Raw genomic sequence first — 27837 nt, 5'->3', positions numbered from 1 at the left:
AGTGTTTTAGACGGCGAGGTTATGGGCTAGACCCATTGGACCCAAAAACCACATGTGCGCCGTTGTCCGGGCGGGCTGGGCCTGGGCATGGGTGTGTGGTTGGGTTGGACTTGTTCGGCCCAATATTAATTTTTTTGGGCCAAAAATATTTGAATTTAATTTTATTTTTGGTAAAATAAAATCCAGAATTCAAAATTAAACTGGTTTGGTTTTACTATACATCCAAACATGGCCCTTCCCGGAATTAAACTGGTCTGGATTTACTGTACACCCAAACAGGGCCCTTCCCATTTTTGTTATCTGTATGAATTGTAATCCAACAGATTCAAATCTGTTTGAATTCAAAACCAACAGGTTTCATACCTATTCAATTCAAAACCTACAGCCACCATTACATCTATAAATAGGACAGCCCTCATTTGGATTTTGTAACTCTAATTTTCGTCCTTCATAATTCTGCAAACATCCTCATCATTTTGCTGCATCATTTTCTTGTCAGAGAGAGTATAAACAGTTAGTGTATTCGTTAGGCAAACAATTTCTAGTGCTGTTATTATTTGTAGTAGATCATTTTATCCTGAGAGATAGACATCCAAATTCTGAAAACACCATGGAGAGGACGAATTTGTCTTAAGGACACAGTGTCAAACACTGGACTTGATCAAATTATAATTCGAAGAAATTAAATCAAGTAAGTTATTTAATTTATTTTCAGTGTTATTATTATTTATTTAAATCAGATTTTAATTTTGTTTTTGTAACAAAATAAAATCATTTTTTATTTATTTATTTTTATTTCGAGTTTGATTTTTTGTAATCAAACAAATTCTCTCATTTCCTTTATTTCTTTTATATTTTGTTTGTTGTTAAGTACATAAACTGAATTAATTAATTACCGTAAAGATTGTCCAACAGAATATAGAGAGAGACTTTGGGAGCATTTTTATTACGGCTTAAATAATTTGCTTATAGCTAATTTGAGAGTTCGTTACAATTTATTAAATAAAAATAAAATTAATAAATAAAAATTAATTATCTAAAAATTGAATGAAAGGTGTTTTTCGTTTTTAATTATTAACTTTTTAACTTAAAATAAGTGCCAAAAGAAGCACATAAACAAGAATGGCTAGAGATTCTCGCTTGCAAACAAAGCAACCACACATAAATTAGAAGCATTACGTATATATAAATACGTATGTATAGGAAAAGAGAGAAAATATGGCTTACAAGTTGAGGAGAGACATATACTGATTGAAATTTAGAAAGACGAGAGCCATTCTCTCTTTTATACCTATACGGAAAATGTTTAAGTCCTTATCCACTTGTTTGGCTTACTCTGTCAATGACCTGATTCACAATCTGCAATAGGTTAGAAGATGCCTGGGTTAGTAACTGCAGCTGTTTGCTGGGGAAGGCAAGGGCCTATAGCTTTGTTGCTTGATTGTTTGGGTGGGTTTGTCCTTTTCTCTTGTTTGCTTGTTTGGTTGGTGTCTTACCAATAGGTGGTGTGCTCGCAAATTATAAGGTCGCTTTTTGGTGCCAAAGATAATTAGGATGATATTGCTCATTGTGTGCAAAATAGTTGGGATGATGTTGCTCATTGTGATACTTTTGCACGTATCTTGCTTTATTGGTGTTTGTTGTAATGTATTTTGCATTTAACTTTTCACCAATAAAGTTTTTTTTTTTTTATTTCGATAAAAAAAATGTAAAAATTTTGAGGCTTTAAAAAAATTTCACAATTCTACCCACTGATATGTCAAAATAGTATAAATTTTTGATTTGTTACACATTCAATCATTGATGGCCCAATTCATTTGTCGCATCATTATGAGTGAATTTATAAGCCAAAAGTGTATATCTTTGGCATTACTCTACCTATTGGCCTTATTTGTTTTCTTCTATAACTTGTGGGATTTGATTACTAATCTCGTGAGTCCCACAAGAATTATATTTATTTAGACAAATTGTGAGTCCTATCAGATTATGAGTATCCTGTAGTGAGAGGATTAGCAAACCCATGGGGGTGATAGTATTCAAATCCAATTCCATGGAGACTGAAGTGAAATAATTGTTTTGTCACTAATTTACAAAAAAAAATAAAATCACTTTTTTAAAATAATAATTTTTAGCTAATTTTATATATTTAGTTCCAACCAATTAATATTATAGAGGGTAAAAATATTGGCATAGAGCCCAAGGAAATGGATATATGGCCCAGAGCATTTAACCCAGCCAAAGCAACTCTAAAATAAGGGCTAGGCCTAAACCCTTATTAGGTCCATCCTAGTGAAAGAGACAAAGCCACGTGACCAAAGGTATGAATAAGATCGCTTTTTGGAAGGAAATCCGCAATACAAAAGAGAGCCCTTGGATCCGTTTGTAACCTACGATGAAGATCAAAATTGATAGAGATAGGGATATAGGATCAACATATCCTGACGACATAATCATCCGATGAACAAGATCCAACGTTCGAACTAATGCAGGCCATCCAAAATGAAACAACTCTGACGGTGGCAAATCGAGACAACTTGACCACTTACCCGACCAAGGTCTGGGGGCATTGTAGACACCTTATTTTTGACCGCCCTTAAGACTTGGGCGCCTCAGGTTGATCACTCGATGATGAGAGTTATGCTGTACAAACGTTCGATTTCTTCAGCAAGAAGAGCTTCTAAATCCCAACCTTACATCCCATTTTGGACCAAACTATTTTGACCAAAACTATTTTAGACTTTAAAACCCTCTCTTTCAAAATATTTTTCCAAATGTTTCTACGATGTTCCGAGGCTTGCATTTCGTAAAATATTGCACTTTTCGGTAAATCGAGCAAGGACAAAGTGGAAATAAATGGAAGAGAGGTTAACTCTTTGAAAAATCTTTAAAAAACCTTATTTAGAGGTTTAGAGTTGAAGAAAATTAGAGGAGAGGAAAGAAAACTAGTTGGGGAAGAAATTGGGCTTGAAACCGTTAAGAGAGAACTGGGCAGCCTCACTAAATCAGGCTTATCTTTTTGTACATTTAGACTTTAGTTGTGAGGCCACCACCATTGGAAAGTGGACTTCCGGGGCTTCATTTTGGACTCAAGAATCTCTTAAAGCCGAGTCCGGATGAGGGAGATATAGTTGTTTAAAGTTAAACATCAATCCGATTAAGACCAAAACTGAGCAACCTTCACTAAAATATGAATATCTCCTTGCACATTTAGATGTGAGGCTTCCACCATTGGAAAGTAGACTTCCGGGGTTCAATTTAGACTCAAGAACGACCTAAAATCGAGTCCGGATGAAGGAGATATGCCCATTTGAAGTCCGGCCTAGAAGCAGATTTTTGGTAGCTGGCAGATGGGCGGCTGGACACCATTGATGGCCACCAATGCACACTTCTAGCCGGCCGGCCATGTGCTGGCCACCAATGTAAAACCCAGATATTTTCTCCAACTGTTTCCACAAAGTCCAGCTGTCTATTTTTAGATATTTTTGACCTAAGGCTCATGTTTTCTATATATAGATGACTTCCCTCTCATATTTCAAGGTTAGAAACATTTTAGGAGTTAGAAAAAATTTTGAAAAATATCCTCTCTCTCTACAATTCTCTCTGTCTTTTGCAACTTACATAGTCTTTGCCCAAACACTCTAAACCAAACCTAAAGAGCTTCTTGCTAAGGTGATTTGAGCTTGAATTTGAGCTCTTGAAACACTTGAGAGTGTAAAAATGGTTTTTGACTTAAGGGTTCATTCATCTTCAAGAGGCATACATTCTTTTGCTTTTGTACCATCTCTACACCACTTGTTTTCCATCTTTTCTTGTTGTTTTTAAGCTCTTAAAAACCTGTTTGTATGGGTTGAAGCTTGTGGTTTAAGGCTATTAAAGGTAGAGGGGTTAACCACATTTCTTTACACCTTGTTTCCTAAGCCCTTACACTTATGTTTCACATTCTTTCATCAACTTTTTTTTTGAGCTTTTTATCACTGATTTTCAGAGATTTTCAGAGGCTAAAAAAGTGATTTTGAAGTCCCAAAAATGGAGGGGTTAGCCACCCCTCATTTGGCTTGTTTACTAGCTTAAATTACCATGTTTTAGCTTATTGTTTGAGCTATTTTTGTCTTTATTTCAGCACTTTTTTTTACTATTTTTGGGCTGTATAAACTGTGCATTTTTGGGTTAAAACTTGTGGTTTAAGACCAACAAGGGTTGAGAGGTGGTTCACCATTCTTTGTACATTGCTTTCAAGGCCTTTACCCTTGTGTTTTTCACCTTGTTGTCACCTTTTTTTGAGCTTTTAAATACTGAATTTCAGAGTTTTTTTAGTGGCTAAAATCATGTTTTAAAGTCTAAAATTGGAGGGATTAGCCTCCCCTCCTTGTGCTTTGTTTATTAGCTTAACATGCCCCATGTTTTAGCCTATTTTTCTAGTTATTGTTAGCTCAATTCCAGCATGTTTTAGGATTGTTTTAGACCTGTTTTAGGATTGTTCTTAGTTGTTTGTTACATTTGAGCTTTGTTTTGCATGCTTATAGTGTAATTGTTCTCATGAGTTTGGTGTTCTAGGCCTTAGACACCATTTCATTTGAGTTGATAGTATTTATTTATGTTTTTCTCACTTATTTTCAGCACTAATAATCTCTGCAACCTCCCTCCTTTCTTGGCTTTTGTTTTATTTTGAGAGCTGTTTCAAGCCTCTTGTTCTTTTAAGCATGAGATTGAGATTGTCATGCTTAATGGTTTAATCCCTTTTAGGGGTTCATTATCAATGGCATGATATATTTTTCATGTCCTAAGTTAACTCTTGGTCTGGTACTTCACTCCATTAGAGGACTCAAATTCATTATTGGACTTAATAAATTAAAGGATGGTTGGTAAACTAAAATGTGTAACTAAAATTGGGACTAAAAATGGTGCAAGATAATAATTGGCTGTGTTCAATCGGATGTTAATTGAACACATAGAAACTTGAACCATTTTATACTCATTAGTGATGAAATGATTCAAGGTTCCAAGGTCAATACTTCCCTTCATCTTCCATGATAGGGAGGTGGTATGAGTCTTGTTTTGCATTTATTGAACTTGCACACTTAATTTCACAAGCCATCATGCAATGAAATTGCATCTATTGATGGTTTGTGAACCGAACTTGCTACTCTTTTCATTTGCTCATGAAAAGGAGGGGTGGGTTGTACAAACAAACCCTTGAAATACCTTGTGTATGCTCTGTTTGTCCTCTGTTGCAGCAAGATGAACCTGTGCAGCAGTGGCTGGCAGGTGGCAGACAGACCACCTTTGATGGCCGATAGTCCTCATCACTGGCCAGCCGGCCACTGGTGCAAAATTCAGCAGTGAGTTTGTAAGGTAAAGCAGAGTGAGCAGCAGTGTTGGTGTTCTATTATGCAACAGAGGCTCTCCGGAAGCAAAACGGTGGTCTTTTTGGGTGGAAACCGAGCATGCGCATAAACATCCCTCGTTTCTTAAGGCATAGTAGTTAATTGTTTAGTTTAATTACTTATTCTAATTACACTTGCATTGTAATTATTTAATTAGTTAGTTAACTAGTTAGTTAATTCAAATGTTGTAATAATTAGTTGAGTAGCTTAGCTAGTTTATTCATTTTGGCTTGTAATAGTTAGCATAATTAGCTTAGCTTAGCTAGTTAGCTTAGTTTATTCATTCGGACTCTCCTTCGTGAAAGTGCAATATTGTAATAATGTGTATGTCTTCCAACTCCACAACTTTCTCCCTTTTATTTGCTAGCTTATGATAATTAGTTTAGGGACATCACGTTTTGTTTAGCATTTTGCATGTTTGCATACACTTGTCTTGCATGCATCGAGACTCGGTTCATCATTCTAACTGCATTATCGTTTCAATACTTCTTTGGATACGTACTTAGACCGTATGCTATTTAATTGGTTCATATGCCATATTAGTAGCCGAGCCTAGTAATTGCATATTGTATGTGTTGTATCAGTTATATTGCATAGTTAGGATCATGCATTTTTCTAACTCTTTTGTTTATTTTGGCTTGGAGTACTGAGTGAGCCTTTATTTGCTTTAGTATAATTTCATGAGTGTTGATATTGCTATGTTTAGCATACTTGCTATAAGACTAAATGCTTAAGTGTTAAAATGCTTGAATGCCTGTGGATGAAGGATTATTGCTTGAATTGGAACAATTTGAGTAAATGTTTATATGCAATCACTTTTTCAAGTAGTACATATTTCAAAACAATTTTCAAAATAAACATGAATCGAAATGTTCCAATTCTTGCAAAGTTAGTCTATATTTGTGTGTGTGCGCATCACATAGTAATGCTAGCCTAATAAACCAGAACAAGTGCATATAATGTAAATACGATTCATATCATGATTAATAGAGGCCGATCTTTGATCGGGCGAGCGGGGGTACTCAAATGTATTAATGACATTTCCCTTTCGTACCTAAGTTTTCGAGCCGAGACAATCTTGGTGATGACGGACACGTGGCCTTTAGCACGAGTCATGGGTTTCCTAAATTTCTCAAAAATATTTAGGTGGCGACTCTGTATCTGGCAAAGCAGTCAATTTTTGACAATTTGATTCAAAATCGATTTTTCAAAAGATTTGTTGGATTTGGACTTTTTGGTGTATATTAATTTCACATTGCACTTGTGAGTTTAGATTCAGAACCGCGGGAGTCCGAACTGTAGGGCTTACATTTTGAACTTCCGAAAGGGGGCGCGAAAAAGCCAAGCTACAGGCGTAAAGTACCATTGGATTAAGACAGTCATCCAACGGCCCAAACACAAGGTATTGACATTATAAAAAGAATGATCAGGAATAACAAAAAGAGGCAAGTAAACAATAAACAATACAATTAGTTTTTCTTTTCAATTTAACATGTTAAAATAGTATTTTGACTTGACCGTCGAAGGGTCCTCTCAACCAAACCTGGTCGGGAGCAATCATTGACAACTTGGTGTCTTTTTACAGAGCATATGAAGGAGCCACTTATCTCGCTTTTCCTGTGGAAAAAATTTCGTCATTTCACAAACATCATCATATTATTACACAAATAAACACAATTAATCTTATATCCCTAATTTATCTTATCACATTAGTAATTCCCTTATTCAATCTCATTTTACTAATTATCTCATCCAATCTATTCCAACAAACAAACAAGCCACAAAGAGAAAATTCGTTGTTAATGTATTATATATATTTTAGGCCTCGTTTGGGAAAATACTATTTTAGTAACTTTTTGATTTTTTATGAAAAGATATGCAGAAAAATAAAGAAAGTAATGTGGCAACTTATAGTAACTTTTTAACTTTTTGGTCAAAATGTATAATTGACAAATGAGACATTAATCTTAATTGATTAAAAATATGAAGTGTATGAAATAAAAAATAAAAAAAATTCTCACCAAGTTAAATGTAATGATATTAAATTCTATTAAATCAAATTATTCATACAAATATTTTATTTTAATTCCATTTTATTTTCTTAATTTTCAAATTATATTATAGTATTATATTTTTGTGGGTAAATGGCATTATGGCACTATACCTCCGTGGTTTGTCTTTAATACAAATTTTTCATTCATGTTTTGAAAATTATATTCTCTCCTTAAGGTTTAGGGTTGCATTACAAATTCTTTCCTTTATTAGTTAACTGTTATATCAATTAACGGTTTTTGGCTTATGCCACCAATTAAAATTTTTAAAATATCAATATTATCCTTAGCGTATAACCTAACACTTCTATTATGTAGTGGTGAATCGATGATCAATAATGGAGGTGATTAAGATGCCAATAGGGTTGAATTGTGTGGTATGAAGTGGTTTTATATGGTAATGCACCAATGCCAAATTGTGTGATAATTGAGAGAGAGAGAGAGAGAAAGAGAGAGAGAGAGAGAGTGAGTGGTTGAAGGCTTCTTTATCTATACTAACGTCATGTTTGATTCACAAGATTAATAGTGAAGTATTAATAATCTTATTAAATTAGTGTGGTATTCACTATCCAATTGGATTAATATCCATTGGATTAATAATCCCACCCCTACCCCATTACTAATAATCCTACAAATTTGTTGGATTAATTATCCATTGGATTAATAATTCTAAACCAAAATGTTAAAACAAATATAGGATAATTGGGCCCACGAATTAATAATCCCAATCCCATGCTCTAATCTACCTAATCAAACATACCCTAAAAGTCTAGCCACTATCATCATCACTATGTATATCTTATCCTCTCCCTCAACTCCCAAAACCAATGAGGACTTTCATCAATCACTTGGTTTGCATACTTACCATCAACCTCATTCAACAAAACAAACGATTTCTTCCATCTATTTGTAGTCTAGATGACACTACCGTTTCCACTATCTATTTTACCTACATCAAACCACCAACATTACCCATACATTGTCAATATCTTGCAATTCCGCTACTATCATTCACCTACGACCATCAAACAAGTGTAGTATTCTATGAAAAATCTGTGTTCCGTTGATTAAGTTGGGTAGTTTCAAGCTTTGTTGATGGCATTAATGATGGTTGTTGATTATGGTTTAAGTTTGAAAGCTGATAGAAGATAGAATAAGTAGGGCGATTATTCAGCATTCCCAGAGTATGGGTACGTGCTACTCCATAAGGTTTTAATTAGTAGAGAAGGACAAGGGCCCACGATTTATGTTGGAGATGGAGAACAACATGAGCTAAGTAATTGGTGATTGACTTGGAGTATGACTACGTGGTGTTCCGGGATTATTAAATAATTTGTCGAATAAGTGTGCTTTACTGATACAATGGTGTTATAAGGTAAAAATTGGTTGGTTCAATAGACACGGTTGTCAACAATCTCTGCAACCTACTTTTATCGCTATATTCTAGGTTGGTTCCGAGGATGCGATGATGTAAATAAAATTTGTATATGGTTAAGTAGAGGAGTAAAAAGGGTAGAGAATATGAAATAGGTAAGGGTAATAAAATAATTTTAATTTTTATGTTAACATCATCAAGAGACAAACTAGGGCTGTTCACAAATCCGTTCAAATCGGTAATCCGGACCGAACTAGACCGAATCGTACGGTTTGGTTTGGTTCTATTAAGAATTAGTTCGGTTTTGGTTTAAGAAATATGAGAACCATAAAAACGGTTCGGTTAATGAATTTTATGAAAAAATCACGGTTCGAACCGAACCAAACCAAAATTTAAAATATATATATATATAATCAAGTTTTATTTTTATTAATTGGTTTTTTGTAATTTTAATGATATTAGGATGATATAGATATGTAATGTTGAGTAATCCTTTAATATTATTAGTTTTTATCATGAGTTAAATGTAATTAGTTTGAGTAATTATTTTGCTAATATTAATAATTTATTCTTATAAATAGAAATTTTTGAAACGGTGAACCAAACCGAAACCGAACCGTTATTTCGGTTTCGTTCTAGTCTGATTTTATAAGTGTAGTGGTTTGGTCTGGTTCTCAAAATCACAGAACCCTTAGGATCGGTTCAATTTTTGGATTTTTTCAGAATCAAATCAATCCGGACCGTGTATACCCCCTAAGACAAACAGCGAAAGAGGGGGTGTTCAGTGTAATTTTTAAAATGTCAAGAGGCAAATCGTATTAAAGCCAAATCTCAGGGGTTATCAATGTAATATAACTAAACATAAAACTAACGAACAGGTCCCTTTGCAGACGACTCCGATGATGGCTGCCTTCTTGCTAGGGCTGCTTCGCCCTCTCTCCGGCGAAAAATCTCAACCCCAAACCCTCTAATTTCACAGTTCGATACAGAGAGAAATTTAGAGAGAGAGAGTATGGGGAATAAGATCGCTCGAACGACGCAAGCTTCGGCGACGGAGTACTACCTCCATGATCTACCTTCGTCGTACAATTTGGTGCTGAAGGAGGTTTTGGGAAGAGGACGCTTCTTGAAATCGATACAGTGTAAGCACGACGAAGGGCTTGTCCTCGTCAAGGTCTATTTCAAGCGAGGAGACTCGATCGATCTTCGAGACTACGAGCGACGACTCTCCCAAATCCGCGAGATCTTTCGCGGACTCGAGCACCCCCATTGCTGGCCTTTCCAGGTCTCTATTCCCCATTCTTAATCTCATTCGAATTGTTATGGTTATGGTGATATGATAGTAGTGAATCCCTAACTGAATTTGCCTTGTTTGGTTGCTGAGAAGAAAAAAACAAAAAGGTAAAAAAAAGAAAAAGAAAAAGGAAAAGGGTGGGAATTGCGGTTTTAAGTTCAAGTTATTTGGTAATTGGAAGCTGAGGAGTTTGAAATTTTCAGTTTTCTCAGCTTAATTTTAATATTGTCTAATGAAGTAGAATTATTGTCGTTTGGTTGACCAATAGATCTTCCGTGAACTCGACCACCCCAATTGCTGGCCTTTCCAGGTCCCAATTCCCAATCTTTCTCTTATTTGTTGTGGTTATGGTGTTTTACTAAATCCCTAACTGAGCTGGCTTTGTTTGGTTGCCAAGAAAAAAGAAAAGGAAAGAAAAATTAGGAAAAAGGGAGATAATTGTGGTTTTAAGTTTTAAATTGTTCGGTAATTGTATGATGGAATTTGAAAATTAGCTCAATATTAATATTTAGCCTATTGAAATAGAATTATTGCAGTTTGGTTGCGGATAAAATATTGGAAAATCAAAGGTTTAAATTGTTGTAGTTATAGTAGTAAATCCCTAAATGAACCGTCTTTGTTTTTTGGCTGAGGGGTAAAAAAAAAAAAAAAAAAACTTAGGTAAAGGGTGGGATTTGCGGGTTTAAGTATAAATTATGTAGTAATTGGAAGTTGAGGAACTTGAATTTTTTAGTTTTCTCAGCTTAATATTAATATTTAGCCTCATGAGCTTGGAATTATTGCCGTTTGGTTGCAGAGAAAATGTTGGAAAATCAAAGGTTCAAATTGTTATAGTTCTAGTAGTATATCCCTAAATGAACTGGCTTTGTTTGGTTGCTGAGAAAAAAAAAATGAGGGATTTGGTCAAAACCCTCTCATAATAAAATTTTAATGTATTAAGGATAAGTACAAAAAGTTTTCCTTGAAAAGTCCAACAAATATCACTATTATCAAAATATTAAACTTTGAAATAATATAACTTTTGATGTAGATGTTGGTTTTTAATAAAATTAATATTTTTAGAATTCTTTCATCAAGATCTATCAAATAAGATCCATATTGACTAGGAAATTTAAAAAAAAAAAAATTTATTACCGTTGAAATTGATGTAAACTGTAATAGTAACATGTTACTCTGACAATATTGTCTAAAAAAGAAAAAAAAAAAGATATTTTACTTTGTCCTTACTCAATTTTGTGTTTTCTCGTTAGGGGGTTTATGAAGAAAAATAAATTAGGTTATCATTTTCACCAAACAAGGGTCCAATGGAGGGGTTTTGACTAAATTTTCCAAAAAAAAATTAGGAAAAGGAAGGGAATTTAGGTTTTAAGTTTTAAATTGTTTGGTAATTGGGAGTTGTGGAATTTTGAGATTATCAGTTTTCTCATCTTAATACTAATATTTAGCCTAATGAAATATAATTATTGTTATAATTTTAAGTTTTAAATATTCAGGTCCCAATACCCAATCTTTATCTTATTCAAATTGTTATAGCAGTAGTAGTGAATCCCTAACTAAGGTGACTTTGTTTGGTTGCTGAGAAAGGAAAAACAAAAAAACAAAAAATAGGAAAAGGGAAGGAATTGCTGTTTTAAAGTTTAAATTATTTGGTAATTGGAAGCTGAGGAATTTGATATATTCAGTTTTCTCAGCTTGATAGTAATATTTAGCATAATGAAGTCGAATTATTGTGGTTTGGTTGCCTTGAAAACATTGGAAAATCAAAGGTATTGAAATTTGGAATTCAACTCAATCTAGTAATGTATTTGCCTTAGTTCAAGATAATGAAATCCACCAAAGAGCCTTTTTCTAACTAGGAGAGTAAGCAAGCTACTGGAAGTGAAGCTTCTGGCTCCCCCTGTTCCATTTCCATTTACTTCTTTTCGTTCTACTTATAGGTGGAGCAATACGAACCTCTGAATAATGGGACCAAAACCCATTGCCTTACGACTTGGCCACACCCCATTTTAATTTAATCTCAGCATTCAATGTGTATTCTTGAATAATCTCATTTAGTTAAGAATTATAAAATAATATATAATAATATAAAATCTAGTTAATTATTATTTATCTCTGACAATAGGTAAATGATGGGTTCGTTGGATTCATTTTGATATCCCTTCTTTGCGTTCGTCGAGAAATAGAACTATACCTTCCCCAACAGCAGCTTAGCTTAGTAGGTTTACTCTTTCTACCAGCATGGCGCTGCTGGATGCTTTTGATTCTCAACACGTTCTAAGAAGAAATATTTGAATATCAATCTCATCAATAAAACCTTATGGAAACCCTAATATTCTTGCCGATATGGTCTTTTGTTGAATCTTTTTCATGCTCAATAGATAATTTGTTAAGCCAATTATTTTTTATATATATAATTCAGTGGAAAAATGTATTTTTTCCTGTGTTTTATTGGGATCAAAATGAAGCAAAATTGTTCACTTTTCATTTCTATTTTGGCAACTTTAATTGTCCAATGTTCTTATGTGGTGAATATTACAGATTTGGCTTGAAACAGATAAAGCTGCTTATCTGTTGAGGCAATACTTCCTCAATAATCTTCATGACCGGTTGAGTACTCGGCCTTTTCTCAGTATTGTTGAAAAGAAATGGCTGGCTTTTCAGGTCTCTCTCTCTCTCTCTCTCATTTTTAAATTTAATTGGTGTAGATATACTTAGCATTTTATGTTTTGGTGGTTGTGCAGCTATTGTATGCAGTGAAGCAAAGCCACGAGCATGGAGTTTGTCATGGTGAGCTCACTCATTCAGTGCACTAATTTTACCATCATCACCCAATACTAAATTGATTTCTGTGATTTTTTTTTTTTAAATTTTTTATTATGAAATATTCCAGGTGATATTAAATGCGAGAATGTGCTTGTCACTTCATGGAATTGGCTTTACCTTGCTGACTTTGCATCTTTCAAACCTACTTATATTCCCCATGATGACCCCTCTGATTTCTCATTTTTCTTTGACACTGGCGGAAGAAGGCGTTGTTATCTTGCTCCCGAGGTTGGTCCCTTTTCACATTTTATTTTATGTTATTTATTTATGGATTTTAGTTTCTTATCTGTCATCATGTTTTAATTTTTAAATGAAAAACTTAAAAAATGAGCAAAATTGAAGGCTTTTATTAAGGACCTTTCTTCCAAAGCACTTTGTAGCCTGGCAATAAAAGAATTGGTTATTTTTTATGCTAAATACGAACCATGAAATCAAAAAAATATTTTTGATGCGGAATAAGTGTAAACTACCTGAACTGCAGTTCCTGCACTGCTGCCAGGAGTTCTAATTGACTGCTATGGCTAGTAAGTGCACTAATGCCACCTTTAGGCCATTAATTGCTAAAGGTACAGGTTCAAAATTCTTCATTTAGTCATTAAGTTGAAACCATTCACAATTGCACTTATACCGGGAGTTCCAATTGATTGGTGTAATACATATGTGTACTGATGCCATTTATGTCCCTAGAGAAAATGTTATTTTTTTCACCAAGATTCTATATGGAATAGCTTGGTGAGGATGTACAGAAATATCACTGTGGCATAATCCTTTTAAGTTATGTCTGCTACAGTCACCTACTCACCACGCATAGATTATCAGTGCAATCCTTTTGGCTAGTGAAGCTATCCTCAGTGGGTCTGATTCTGTCAGAATTTGATTACAACTCTTTAGGTTGGCTAGGTGGCTGAAATAGAAATTTTGCAGCAGTGCTATTTCTTCATAGTTTATTAAGTACTCTTTTAATCTCGTGAATCTGCATTATCAGTGGGGTGGTCAGTTTTCTATTAATGCAGGCACAGTTTTGACTTTCATACCAATTTTCTAAAAATGCCGCACCTGTCTTGTATGTTTGGATAAATGAACTAGATTTGAGCACATTTGATTTGAGTAATGGTGAGGGAGAATTAAATTTGATTAATCATTTGGGAGCTTTTTATTCAGTAGAGTTGACCTTTCGGATCAAGTAAAGTTATGGAGAACATTCCTCATGTGATCCTTAGGACGACGTATGTAATAATTAATAAACACGTTGCAATCTAGATACTAGATGACTGGATGGTGTTTTACAACACTTGTTTGCCTTTTTGTAATCTTTTATTTTAGTAGTCATCTATTACAGTTTTAATTGCTTCTAGTTATCTGTAATCAATAATCATTGAATTTTACTTCTAGAGTATGATGATTACATAGAAAATAATAGTTTTATTGTTATTAATTTTCAGAGATTCTATGAACATGGAGGTGAGATGCAAGTTGCACAAGATGCACCACTAAAGCCATCTATGGACATCTTTGCTGTAGGGTGAGCAGTTTCTGGAATTAGAATATTTTGGAAGGAGGATTTTACCTTTGATTGTTTTCTTGTTGATATCAACAGATACGTTAAAATTGGCAAATGTATTTGTTTTGGTTATTGGCGTTGAGTAAGATATGTATTTTTGTGAAAATGAGCAAATCTTACTGCCAGCCATATGCTATCAGTTACTATTTTGAATCACAAAATAGTAGATAGTTTTGTGCAGCCCAATTGGTACTATATAGATCAATTCCTTAAAATACTTGTGACAAATTAATTTACAAGGTTCCTGCCCCACGATCACCATCATAATGGCTACTTTTGTGGGCTATTATTACCTCCTTTGCCATCATTCCGCGTCCATCATTCCTTCAACCGTCAATTCCACTGCCATCGCCGTGTTTGTGGTTGTGAAACATGAATATTACTTATGGGAAATGATTTGCAAACATAATTTTTGTGCATAAATCCATATGGAATGATGCGGCAGTGACATTTTTGCAATTCCGAGCCACAAAGATCGGTAATTGGGCTTGAAATGAGAGGACCACACAAAACCACATCATTCTATATATATGGATTTTTTGCGTATGGAATTTCTATTTGTATAACATTACCCATTACTTATTATCTTATGCCAAAACCAAAGAATCTGACTCACCACATATGTTTGTTTCTCTTCAATGGGATGCATTTAGTGTTCCACATGTTTGGCCTATTTTTGCACATGTATGCATAAGTTATTGATGCATGATGTGATATTTCATACTGTAGCTATTGATATTTAAACAATCTTTGTGGTTGTGGTAGTTTCCTAACTTTCTCATCCAACATTATTTTTATACATATGTCTGGGTGTTATAATTTGTTTTGTTTCACATTGCTTCTTTAGGTGTGTAATTGCGGAGCTTTTTCTCGAGGGTCAGCCTCTTTTTGAACTATCCCAGCTTCTTGCTTATCGAAGAGGGCAGTATGATCCTAGCCAAAATCTTGAGAAGGTACTCTCCTATTATACCTTGTCTTATAGCTTAGCCTTGAGTTCTTTGGATCACCAAGATACACATGCATAATTAAAGCAATCTATAAATACATTTTTCTCAAGAATAATTTCATTTTCTTCATTGCCATTATTGTATTTGAAATTTTTTTATACAAACTAATAAATTTTATCAACTTTTCTTATTAACTAATGTGTCATATATACTAATAGAACTCTTCCAGAATTTGTTCAAATATTATCTCAACTTTCACCTTGATCTTTATTCATGCCTATTGTTAAAATCCACCTACTCTCCACCTACTTCACCCACTTAAACCTACTCCACTAAACCTAACCCACTACACCACTATCACCTCCACTTCACCTACTCCTTACCTACTACACACTCACCCTCTTCTATATATAGGAATCATGAATCATTGTAATAGATATCAATATAAATCAATCAATAATACAATTCTCTATTTCTCTTTATACATTAAATTTCTACATGGTATCAGAGCAAGGTTAAGCACTTAGTATTTTTCGTTTCACCGGCGGGCGGCAACCTCGCCTTGGCCGCCCGCCGGACCTCAACCTATTCCGCTTATTTTCTACACATACCTTCCCATCACTGCCTAAATCCTCTCTCTTGAGGCCAATGTGAATTCCTCTTCTTCATAATCTGCACTAACTGTGGCATCTTTTCCTGGGGCAAACTCTGCAACCCAACACTCAATCTATGCTTCTCCTCCATGCTCATTTGCCTCTTGTTAGGATCCTTCGCCTTCGGCTTTGGTTTGGGCTTCGCCACAGCCTTGAGCTTCACTGCAGTTTTCAGCTTCACGGCAGCCTTTGGTTTCACAGCAGCTTTTGGCTTCGCAGCTGGCTTGGCCTTTGCCGCTGGCTTGGGCTTCACAGCAGCTTTAGCTTTTGGCGCAGCAGCTTTTGTCTTAGCCGGAGCCTTCTTTTCCTTTTTTGCTTTTACAGCCTTCGGCTTTGCAGCAGCCTTCGGCTTTGCTTCCCTCTGGTGGCTCCCCAGGTTCCACCTGAGCTGCATGATTCATTTATAGCTGCAATTGATAAGGGAAGTATTAGAACAATGCCCAATAGAAGTATGCCAGCTGCTCCTTACCCTACTCCTGGAGCACTATTAATAGGTGATGCTTTCAACATGCGTCATCCTTTAACTGGTGGAGGAATGACTGGAGCCCTGTATAAGGTGTTTTGTGCATCTCCTGATCAAGCAAGGAAGGAAATGCGTGAAGCATGTTTTGATTATTTGAGCCTTGGAGGTGTGTGTTCAACAGGACCAGTGGCTTTACTCTCTGGTCTAAATCCTAGCCCATTGAGCTTGATACTCCATTTCTTTGCTATAGCCATATATGGTGTTGGCCGTCTCTTGCTACCATTTCCTTCCCCTAAGCGCCTGTGGATAGCAGTTAGATTATTTTTGGGTGCATCGGCTATCATTTTTCCCCTCTTTCTCTCACATGGGCTTGTCCCCTCTCTCTCCTCCGTTTGATTTCAAAATCCATTATTTTTATTTATTTTCTCCAAACCACTTTCCTTATTTCCCCCATCTTTCATTTTGATTTCAAATATATTTTTATTATTTCTTTCTTTATTTTTCTTTCACATTATTTTTTAATCTTTTTCAAATTCCATTCATACCATATAGCTTTGCACACCAAACCATCTTTTATTCATCTCAGGGATCAACCCCGATCACAATTTTAACCAAAAAAAAAAAAAAAAAAAAAAAAAAACAACCACAACAACACAAACCACAACACCACAAGATTTGTTTTCTTTTCTGCAGACGGCCACCCACCGACCTCATTTTTTCGCCTATTCCGCCGGTCTTTTCTTCTTGCCTCCGTCCTGGGCGGCCCTTGACGGTGTTGCCTCCGTGTTTCCCACTCCACTGGGCACGATCACTCCCCCATACTCCTCCACTGTCGCATATGGCGGCCCTCCAAATCGGAACATCACGGTGGCCTTCCGCTTCAGCTCCTTGTTTTCTGCCCTTAGCACGCTTATCTCTGCTCGCGCATCCTTATACATGCGTTGGAGCAGAGCCAGCTGGGAGTTTAAATGCTGCACCTCATTTGTCCTACTCTGCAGCCGGTTCGACAAGTTTGTGACCGCCGTCATGCTTTCCACACATGCCTTCAGAGTATACTGATTGGCCTCCACATCCGACTGCACTGCCATTCTTTGCTCCACCGACCGCATCGGAAAGTTCAACGGAGCAAACTCCGGGGCGCTTGGTTGAGTTTCCAGTGCCACCGCACCAGTTCTCTCTCTTGTTGACTCGTTGAGGTCGGGAAAGAGGGTGAGCAGCCCGCGGGAAGACGAAGCCATTTTTCTGGGCTACAAAATGTTCCACAGTTTCTCTCTCCGAAGAGACAGAGTTTTTCAGAGAAGGGTTGGTTTCAGAGGTTTCAGAATGGTATGCCTCAGCCTCAGCCTTCGTCTTGGTTAAATAGTCAAGGCAGCCACGCGCATCGCGCGCCTCTTGCCACCAGCCGACAAACGGGCACGCAAGCCAAGGCACCCACGTGCCTCGCCATCATGTCCGGCACACCTTTTGATGAATTGGGCACGCCTTTTAATGGCACGCCTTTTTATGGATTGGGCACGCCTTTTGATGGCACGCCTTTTGAAAAATTGGGCGCACCTTTTGAGGATGCGATTTTTTAAGGGGTCCGACAAGACTCTGTAAACTGTCCCGACATTGATTCCGGTTAGCTCCTTTATGGGTCCGACAAGACTCTGTAAACTGTCCCGACATTAATTTCGGTTAGCTCCTTTATGGGTCCGACAAGACTCTGTAAACTGTCCCGACATAGATTCCGGTTAGCTTCTACAAGGGTCCGACAAGACTCTGTAAACTGTCCCGACATAGATTCCGGTTAGTTTCTACAAGGGTCCGACAAGACTCTGTAAACTGTCCCGACATTGATTCCGGTTAGTTTCTACAAGGGTCCGACAAGACTCAGTAAACTGTCCCGACATAGATTCCGGTTAGTTTCTACAAGGGTCCGACAAGACTCTGTAAACTGTCCCGACATTGATTCCGGTTAGTTTCTACAAGGGTCCAGCAAGACTCCGTAAACTGTCACAACAACTGTCACAACATTGTCTGCTACAACGGTCCGACATGACCCCATAAACTGTCTTCTACATCGGTCTGACACCGCCATCCAGTGTCTTCACCAATGGTCTGACACGACCATACAGTGTCTCTTATCCTCTTTTATTTTTATGTATTTTCTTGTTTTGTTACTCTCTCCAAACTCAAGTTGGTTAGTTCCTATCCCCCTTGAGTTTGCGGGGGGCTGTTAAAATCCACCTACTCTCCACCTACTTCACCCACTTAAACCTACTCCACTAAACCTAACCCACTACACCACTATCACCTCCACTTCACCTACTCCTTACCTACTACACACTCACCCTCTTCTATATATAGGAATCATGAATCATTGTAATAGATATCAATATAAATCAATCAATAATACAATTCTCTATTTCTCTTTATACATTAAATTTCTACACCTATTGATCATATTGTCAAATGGTATGTCTGTTGCATGCAGATCCCAGATTCAGGTATCCGTAAGATGATTATTCACATGATTCAGTTGGACCCTGAGTTACGATTTTCTGCTGAAAGCTACCTTCAAAGCTATGCAAGTGTAGTATTTCCGAGTTACTTCTCACCGTTTCTGCATAATTTCTATTCCTGCTTGAACCCACTTGATTCTGATACAAGGGTATGGACCTTTTATAGTTTTATCTATTCAGACCAGCAATCTTTTTTTGACTCAGACAATAAATCTCAGCATTTCTAATTTCTGCTGCAGGTTGTGATGTGCCAGACTGTTTTCCAGGAGATACATAAACAAATGATGAACAATAGGTCCAATGAGGAGACAGGAATTGGAGTTGGCACACAATCAAACACTATAGGTGGCCAATCATCACAACAAATGGATACAAAGCAAGGCTTTGATTTGACAGAGGATTCTTTGAGAAAAAAGGAAGAGGTAGAAAAGGGCTCAGTTGATGATCGTCTTGAACTTCTCGGTGATATCAATAATCTACTACGGGACGTGAAACAAAGTTATCAATATTCCAGTGTGAAACCAATGCTGGAGGATGTAGCCAGTTCTGCATATTCTCAAAATTGCAAACAGTGTGGCTTGCAGTCTCCTGGTGAGCTATTGCAAACTATCTCCAATGTGTTTAAAAGAAATCACCACCCCTTTCTGAAAAAGATTACAATGAATGAGTTACACTCGTTGATGTCAGATTATGACAATCAATCAGACACTTACGGAATGCCTTTCTTACCGTTACCCCTGGACAGTGTGAGCTGCGAAGGTATGGTTCTCATTGCATCACTGCTGTGTTCCTGCATACGCAATGTCAGGTTGTCCCATTTGAGGAGGGGGGCTATACTTTTACTGAAGTCTTGCTCCTTATATATTGATGATGAAGATCGATTGCAGCGTGTGCTTCCATATGTTGTTGCAATGCTTTCCGATCTAGCAGCAATTGTGCGTTGTGCTGCCTTGGAGACTTTGTGCGACATTCTGCCTTTAGTCCGAGATTTTCCTCCTAGTGATGCTAAAATTTTTCCAGAGTATATTCTTCCAATGCTTTCCATGCTTCCTGATGATCCGGAGGAAAGTGTGAGAATATGTTATGCCAGCAATGTATCTAAGCTGGCGCTAACTGCTTATGGGTTTTTGATTCACTCAATAAGCCTGAGTGAGGCAGGTGTTCTCAATGAATCAAATTCGCCTCAGAAGTCATTCGCCCCATCTACTGAGACTTCTGGACGGTTGCAGAGTCTGAACAGTGATGCACAGCTTGCACGGTTGAGGAAGTCCATAGCTGAGGTCATTCAAGAACTTGTAATGGGCCCAAAGCAATCTCCAAATATCAGGAGAGCACTCTTGCAGGATATTGGCAACCTATGTTGGTTCTTTGGCCAGAGACAGAGTAATGACTTTTTGTTGCCCATCCTCCCTGCTTTTCTGAATGATCGAGATGAGCAGTTAAGAGCTGTATTTTATGGACAGATTATTTATGTCTGCTTCTTTGTGGGCCAAAGAAGTGTAGAGGAGTATCTTCTGCCTTACATTGAACAGGCTTTAAGTGATGCATCAGAGGCTGTAATTGTGAACGCATTGGATTGCTTGGCCATTCTGTGCAAGAATGGTTTCCTGCGGAAGAGGATACTGCTTGAAATGATAGAGCGTGCTTTTCCATTGTTGTGTTATCCCTGTCAGTGGGTAAGGAGGTCAGCTGTCACCTTTATTGCAGCTAGTAGTGAGAGTTTAGGTGCAGTAGATTCTTATGTTTTCCTGGTCCCAATTATACGCCCATTCCTCCGCAGACAACCAGTATCTCTAGCTTCAGAAAAGGCTCTTCTTTCATGTCTAAACCCTCCCGTCTCAAGACAGGTATTCTATGAAGTCTTAGAAAATGCAAGAAGTTCAGACATGTTAGAGAGACAGAGGAAGATATGGTACAATTCATCAGCACAACCCAAAGTTGGGGAGTTAAATCCAATGAAGGGATGGTCTGACAGGCCACATGATGTTCAGGGTCACAGACCTGTTGGCAATGGAATGGAACCACTGGATCCAAGTGAATGTGATGATGGGGATGCTAGAATTAGTGCTATGGGTAGCTTTTTGCGCAATGCTTCTGATGCAGTTGACAGTCATGATTCTCTTTGCTCAGAAAAATTACAGTTCTCTAGCTTTATGTCTCCACAGGTTAACGGTTTGAACAGCTTAATTTGTGATAAATCATCAGATGGCATACCTTTGTACTACTTCAAGAAGGATAAACGAGCCGTGACAATTGCTCCACCAGCCTCTGACTCCTCGTTACAGTTCAATACTTTTGGATTTGGTTCATCATCCACGCCTTGGATGGATCCAGTAAATAAATCATTAGGCTTGGCTAATTCGGTTCCAGCGCCTAAACTTGTCTCAGGCTCATTCAGCATTAATAATGGTTCTAAACAGTTCCACAGAGTGGTGCATGAGGCAGAAGGCAGGGAAAGTGATCAAACAGCCTATGTCAACAGCAAGTTTCAAGACCTGGGTATGTCTAGCACAATGAAAGGGAGTCCCATTACAGCGGAAGATGCCCCTACTCCAAATGATGTAACGGGATTGCCATCTTTCACACGAGGGTCATCGATCCCAGATTCAGGGTGGAGGCCACGAGGGGTGTTGGTTGCACACCTTCAGGAGCACCGTTCTGCTGTTAATGACATTGCCATTTCTACCGATCACAGCTTTTTTGTAAGTGCGTCTGATGATTCCACTGTCAAGGTGTGGGATTCCAGAAAGTTGGAGAAAGACATCTCATTTAGGTCAAGGCTAACTTATTCCCTGGAGGGAAGCCAAGCACTATGTGCTGCGATGCTCCAGGGCTCTGCTCAAGTTGTCGTTGGAGCTTGTGATGGCACGATACACATGTTCTCTGTTGATTATATCTCCAGGGGACTGGGCAATGTTGTTGAGAAGTATACAGGAATTGCCGATGTCAAGAAAAAGAATGTTGATGAAGGTGCCATACTCAGCCTTTTAAACTACTCAGCAGATGTTGATTCCAGGCAGATGATTATGTACAGCACCCAAAACTGTGGGATCCATCTTTGGGATCCGATAACAAATTCTAATGTATGGAATTCAAAGGTAAATCCCGAGGAGGGCTATGTTTCTTCTCTGGTGACAGGCCCTTGTGGGAATTGGTTTGTGTCCGGATCTTCAAGGGGTGTGCTTACGCTTTGGGATCTGAGGTTTTGTCTACCTGTCCACTCGTGGCAGTATTCTGTTGCATGCCCTATAGAGAAATTGTGTCTTTTTCTTCTGCCTTCAAACACTGCTATATCCACTGCTGCAAGGCCCCTTGTTTATGTTGCAGCAGGTTGTAATGAAGTTTCCCTTTGGAATGCAGAAAACGGAAGCTGCCACCAGGTGCATGACAATTGTTTTTTTGGTTATTTGCTGTAAAAACTCTGTATTCATGTAAATCATGATTTTTATTTGTTGTATGGATAGATTGGACTTTCTTATGAAATCCTTATAGATATAGGTATACAATGGGGTAGAGCTGTCTGATATGATCTGGAAATGCACAAAAGATGTTCTATGATGACCTCGTAGGAATTGAGTGCTTATGTTTGGAGGAGGGGCATTTGTGGAAAAAGAAAGGAAAGTACTAGATTCAGTTCTTAACACAGAGCATTGGATGGTTTAGACTCCTATAGAAAATTGAATAGTGACATGCTGGATTTATGGATTTTAAATAAAAGTTATTATATTATATGGATGAGGAATGCTAGAGACTCACAATTTAGGACCCACAATTTAGAACCCACAATTCCCAGCATGACATGACAAGGGAGTTGGTCCTTGCATGGTTTAGTTTGTGACAAATCAAAAGTTGATACATAAACTGCCATGTCATTGTGGGTAAAACTACGGGAGGCTTTTTAGGGGTTTCAATCTTTTGCCTATTATTTATATGTGGTATTTTATCTGGAATATGTTGAAGTATGGAAGAAACAAATGATTAAATGATAGACTTAAAAGTGTTTGCCTACTAGCAAAGGTGTTTTAATTAATGAATAGATTCATGTTAAAATTCCAATATTTGGATTGATGCATTTTGCATCATTCATAAACTTCGCTTTTTTTGATCAGTTCCCTGTTGGTGATTTCATGTTTTCATTGATTTCTGTTGTTCGCAGGTATTGAGGGTGGTGAGTAATGATAGTGATGCTGAATTCTCAGATCTTCCTTGTGCCTTGACCAGACCATCCAGTAAATCAAGTTCCAAACCAGATCTAAGACGGAATGTCAATCCAAAGTACAGAGTTGATGAACTGAATGAACCTTCTCCGAGTCTTCCTGGTATTCGCTCATTGCTCCCCTTGCCCGGGGGAGATTTGTTAACTGGTGGTACCGACTTGAAGATACGTCGCTGGGATCATTGCAGGTTTTGATTACTTTTCCTTTTTTTCCGCCCTCCCCTCATTTGTTCATCTCATAATTTTTCTTTTGTCTAATTGGCCTTGGGCTTCTATGTTGCAGCCCTGACAGGAGTTATTGTGTTTGTGGCCCTTCTGTAAAGGGAGTTGGAAATGATGATTTCTACGAAACAAAATCTAGTTTTGGGGTGCAAGTCGTGCAGGTATGTCCAATAATTCAAGCACAAGTTTTCCCCCCTTCTAATTACTATTTTTTCTACTCTTGTTGCGATGGTAATACATCCATTTTTTTTTTTTTAAATTTACACTAGGATGGATTAACAGTCCAAACCCTGTAGAAATTACTTTAGGAAGTGTGCACTTTCCATCTGAGCAGCCATTTTTTTTTTTGAAGTGATGGCCCTTTTTTTGATAATTGTGGAAAAGAACTAGTGAACTGCTGTTTCTTTCTCTCATACATGTGCATATATACCTATTTGTTTGGATAACATGCTTAGTGCCTAGATGTTTGTAATCATAGAATTTATGCATTTGGTTTACTGACTTGTATCTAATTGTATACGGCCATTGTTGCTTAAGTCATACATTTGTTTGATGGAAACCCTAGTAATCGGTATGCCTTGCTCCAACTTAAGGCTGAGTCTTTTCAAGATCTTTACTGCCTTGTAATTTTTTACCTTGCATTCTGTTTTCATGAAGTTTTTACTTTGGCAATCAATTGGGTACATTGATTATTCTAGTGCACAATTTAGAAAGAAATCATTTTGCTGGAGAAAATTTCCCAATTCTTGTTGTAGTTCTTTTGAATGGGTGGCTAAGACGCACGGACACTTCTGTGGAGAAGGTAAGCGTGTCATATCGGACACTTGTGTTGGACATGACACTTTGCAGACACTACTAAAAGTGTCCGACACTTCTTCAACATGTTTTAATTAAAAATTTAAATCCATAATATCGAATACTTTACTGACACTTTTTGGACACTTCAACAACACTTCTTGAACTCTTCGAACAAGATCTATGTGATGAATCTTTTTCATAATAGCAATGTTTTGCATTATTCGGAATGCAATTTGTGCACTCTAAATATATTTTGAAACATTTATAAGATATTTCAATGTTCTACAATTGTTATGTGAATGATATCTTGATGCTTAAGTTGTAAAATATATGGCATTTTAATTAGAGTTACATCAGTGTGTTTGGTTTCAATTTTCTGGAAATTAATTTTTTTGTTTTTTGTGTTTTTTTTTTTATTTTATTTTTAGTGAATATTTTTAAAATTTTAAGCAATTTATTTTATTTTATTTTTTTTAAAACTTTTTTAGATGCACCTTACTTAGATATATCTAAATAGTAAAATATTTGTAAATTTTTTTTAAAAAAATTAATAAATAAACAAAAATATGAAAGATGTATTGAATTTTCGTATTTTTTGTATTTTTGTTATTTAGTGAATTTTTTCACAAATATTATACTTTTTAAGTGTATTTATGTTAAGTATGTCTAAAAATTTTAAAAATTGTTTAAAATATTAAAAAAATTTCAGTGAAAACAAAAAAAAATACGATAAATGAAAAAGTAGAATTTTGTAAAAAGTGAATTCTAAAAACTGAAACCAAATAGAGTTCCCCCTCCAACACACACTACTTTTGGATAAGATATGGATAAGCTTATTCATATCTTCAACATGTTATAAATTATAAAAATATAGATTCGTAATGTATCCCAAGCATATTGTCTCCTACTTTTTTTGAAAATCATCGTGTCAATGTGTTGCGTGTCCATATTTGTGGTACTTGGGTGGGTTTTTTTTTTTTTTGTTTTTTTTGTTAAGGGCAGTTTTTGGTTGGGGGCTTTGACATGAACTTTCTTCTTTCCCGTCAACTGAATTTGCATAATTAAAGCGATCAGAGTTTGTAGGACTGAAATTTGAATATTCTTCTTTTCTCCAAACAGGAAATGAAGAGGCGACCTCTGGCAACGAAGTTGACTGCAAAGGCAGTTCTAGCAGCGGCTGCTACTGATTCAGCTGGTTGTCATCGTGACTCGGTTCTCTCTTTGGCATCTATAAAGCTGAACCAGCGACTTCTGATATCTAGCAGTAGAGATGGGGCCATCAAGGTTTGGAAGTAAAAAGGACGTAATATTAAGCTTTTTATCAGTGATTTATTGTACATATTTGTTAATGCAAAATGCTAGTAGTTGAAGCTGTACATAACATAACATCTACCAAGAAGAATAGAAGAAGCTAAGTTATATAATTCAGATCATGAACTCTTATTTTCTAACCCCCCTTCCCACAGTTCCTAATACATCAACCCTGCCCGATTTGTACGACGATAGATATGAAATATCATATAGTTTGAATGTCAAATTTTATTTTAATTTTTAAAATTTTCATTATGCAAATTTCAAGTATTTGTATTTGTTAATGTAAAATTCAATTGCAGTAAATTATGTGTAACCTCCAGAATGAGGAAGTGCGGTCCTGAGAGTCGCAGGTATAAAAAGATGGGTATGGCCTCAAGGAAAATGTATGTGGAGCTGATAGAGTTGATATAAAGCTCATATGTTTGGCTGAGTTTTTAGACTTTGTTTTCTTTTTAAAAAAAATAAGATTCATGAAAACATTAATAAACTAATTATTTTTATATGGATTTTCTCTTTTTTGGTGCTGAAATAATTTTTAAAAATTTAAAATATCTTCTTTGGTATATTTATAAAATAAACATCCAAAAAAAAAAAAAAAATTTGAATTTGTTTTCTCTCCAAAAAGAGAAAATCATATGAAAATAATTAACATTTTAATTTTTTTTATCAAATTAATCTTTTAGTTTTTTTCAAAAAATAAATTTAGAATTTTCAACCAAACATAGGATGGAAAGCAATTCCTCCTGCAGCATTCATGCTTTGCAATCCCTTCAGTCCCATATCAAATTGGAGAGTACTTGTGGACTTATGAGGATTTATCACGGGTTCTGTTTTGATAATTTGAATTGTTCAATGTGTAAAACTCGTAAAGTACTATATGCTTGTAAAAAATCACATTGATCGGATATCGAAAACTATTTCATCAGTTCAGATTTTTGTCAACCGTTTATTTTTTACTGTCTTTTTTTTTTTTTTTATACAAAACATATTTGATCACATAACTATCGACATCCGATCAATATAATTTTTTATAGGTATATAATACTCGATAAATTTTACATATTAACGATTCAAATTATTAAAACGAAATTTATAATGAGCTTCCATGGCCCAACAATATCTCTAGTCCAACCTGAGACAAAGCGAGTCCCTTCATCACAGTACCTATGATTTCTAAAGACCTAGCAAGTTCTTTTATTCGTCTTTTTAACTTTAACCAACAATTTTTAAAATTTGCCTACTTTATTATTATTATTATTATTATTATTATATAATTTTTAAGTCCTACTAGTCACATCACATGGTTTTAAAAATAAAAATATAAAAAAAATTGAAAAAAAGTTACCTTTTTTTTTCCCCCAAATTTTTTGGTCTTCAGTGATTCATTTTTCTAGTGCAATTGTGTTATTCGTATTTGTAGGGAAAATTGTTATACAAAAGGAGAATTTAAAAAAAGGAAAAAAAAAAAAAAAACCATGCACTTTTGAGGTAACAATAAATTGCTTTCTTTAAGGCCCGTTTGTTTTGGGAGATAGAATAGAGGAGATTGATAGTGAGGGGATTAATAGTGAGGGGATTATTAATGAGGGGATTGATAGTGAGGGGATTGATAGTGAGAAATTGTTAAATTATTTTTATATAAAATAATAAAACAAATAAAAAAATATAAAAAATTAAAAACTATATTTTAAAAAAAATTTCCCATATATAAAAAAAAAAAAATTTCTAATTCCCTCACTATTTTTCTAATACCATCTCTACCTCCTCCTTACCAATCCCCTCTCCAAGAGTATTAGTAATACTAATACCTTGGTATTAGCAATCCCAATACATTCTCTTTCACCCAAAACAAACGGGCCTAAGATAATATCTGCCCTTATCTGATTAGAATTTTACCAACAGGTTTGCAGCAAATAGAACAATTTTGGAAAATTTTCAGAATTTCTTTTTGAACAAATAGAAACTGATAAAAATCAAGATAGAGGAGAGAATGAGCTTTGTTATTTATAGATTTCACAGGGGTACCATTAAAATATCACTAACCTTCTAGGTTAACAACCGGTTTGAATATATAAATCAGTTCACAATCCATTAGAATTGTGGGAGTTTTTTTTTTTTTTTTTTTTTTTTTTTTTTTAAAAATCTCTAACATTTTGTATATAAAAATTCATAAACCAAAAAAGGTATGGTGTGTTTTACCCACTTAAACTACACTATGCATCACCGCACATG

General features: G+C 36.0%; 1 protein-coding gene across 1 annotated transcript; it reads left to right on the top strand.

Moving 5' to 3' along the window:
• Window positions 1-9656: 9656 nt before the first annotated feature.
• On the top strand, window positions 9657-25848 carry VPS15 (protein kinase family protein / WD-40 repeat family protein). The gene is made up of 11 exons (XM_028202873.2): window positions 9657-10095; window positions 12643-12765; window positions 12846-12891; window positions 12995-13155; window positions 14370-14449; window positions 15336-15441; window positions 19028-19204; window positions 19295-22435; window positions 23212-23459; window positions 23555-23654; window positions 25411-25848. Exons 1-11 carry the CDS (start codon window positions 9823-9825, stop codon window positions 25585-25587), a joined length of 4632 nt encoding a protein of 1543 aa, XP_028058674.2. The 5' UTR covers window positions 9657-9822; the 3' UTR covers window positions 25588-25848.
• Window positions 25849-27837: the final 1989 nt, after the last annotated feature.

The sequence above is a fragment of the Camellia sinensis genome, chromosome 5 (assembly GCF_055761805.1).
Source record: "Camellia sinensis isolate YWXY chromosome 5, ASM5576180v1, whole genome shotgun sequence".
Taxonomy (NCBI): Eukaryota; Viridiplantae; Streptophyta; class Magnoliopsida; order Ericales; family Theaceae; genus Camellia; species Camellia sinensis.
This window is presented reverse-complemented; position numbering and strand designations above follow the sequence as displayed.

Bases quoted from the DNA above. Each gene is read 5' to 3' on its own strand.
- VPS15 (XM_028202873.2), top strand. From the start codon at position 9,823: ATGGGGAATAAGATCGCTCGAACGACGCAAGCTTCGGCGACGGAGTAC. The intron at 10,096-12,642 runs GTCTCTATTCCC...TGAATATTACAG, and splicing joins CCCATTGCTGGCCTTTCCAG to ATTTGGCTTGAAACAGATAA. The intron at 23,460-23,554 runs GTTTTGATTACT...TCTATGTTGCAG, and splicing joins CGTCGCTGGGATCATTGCAG to CCCTGACAGGAGTTATTGTG.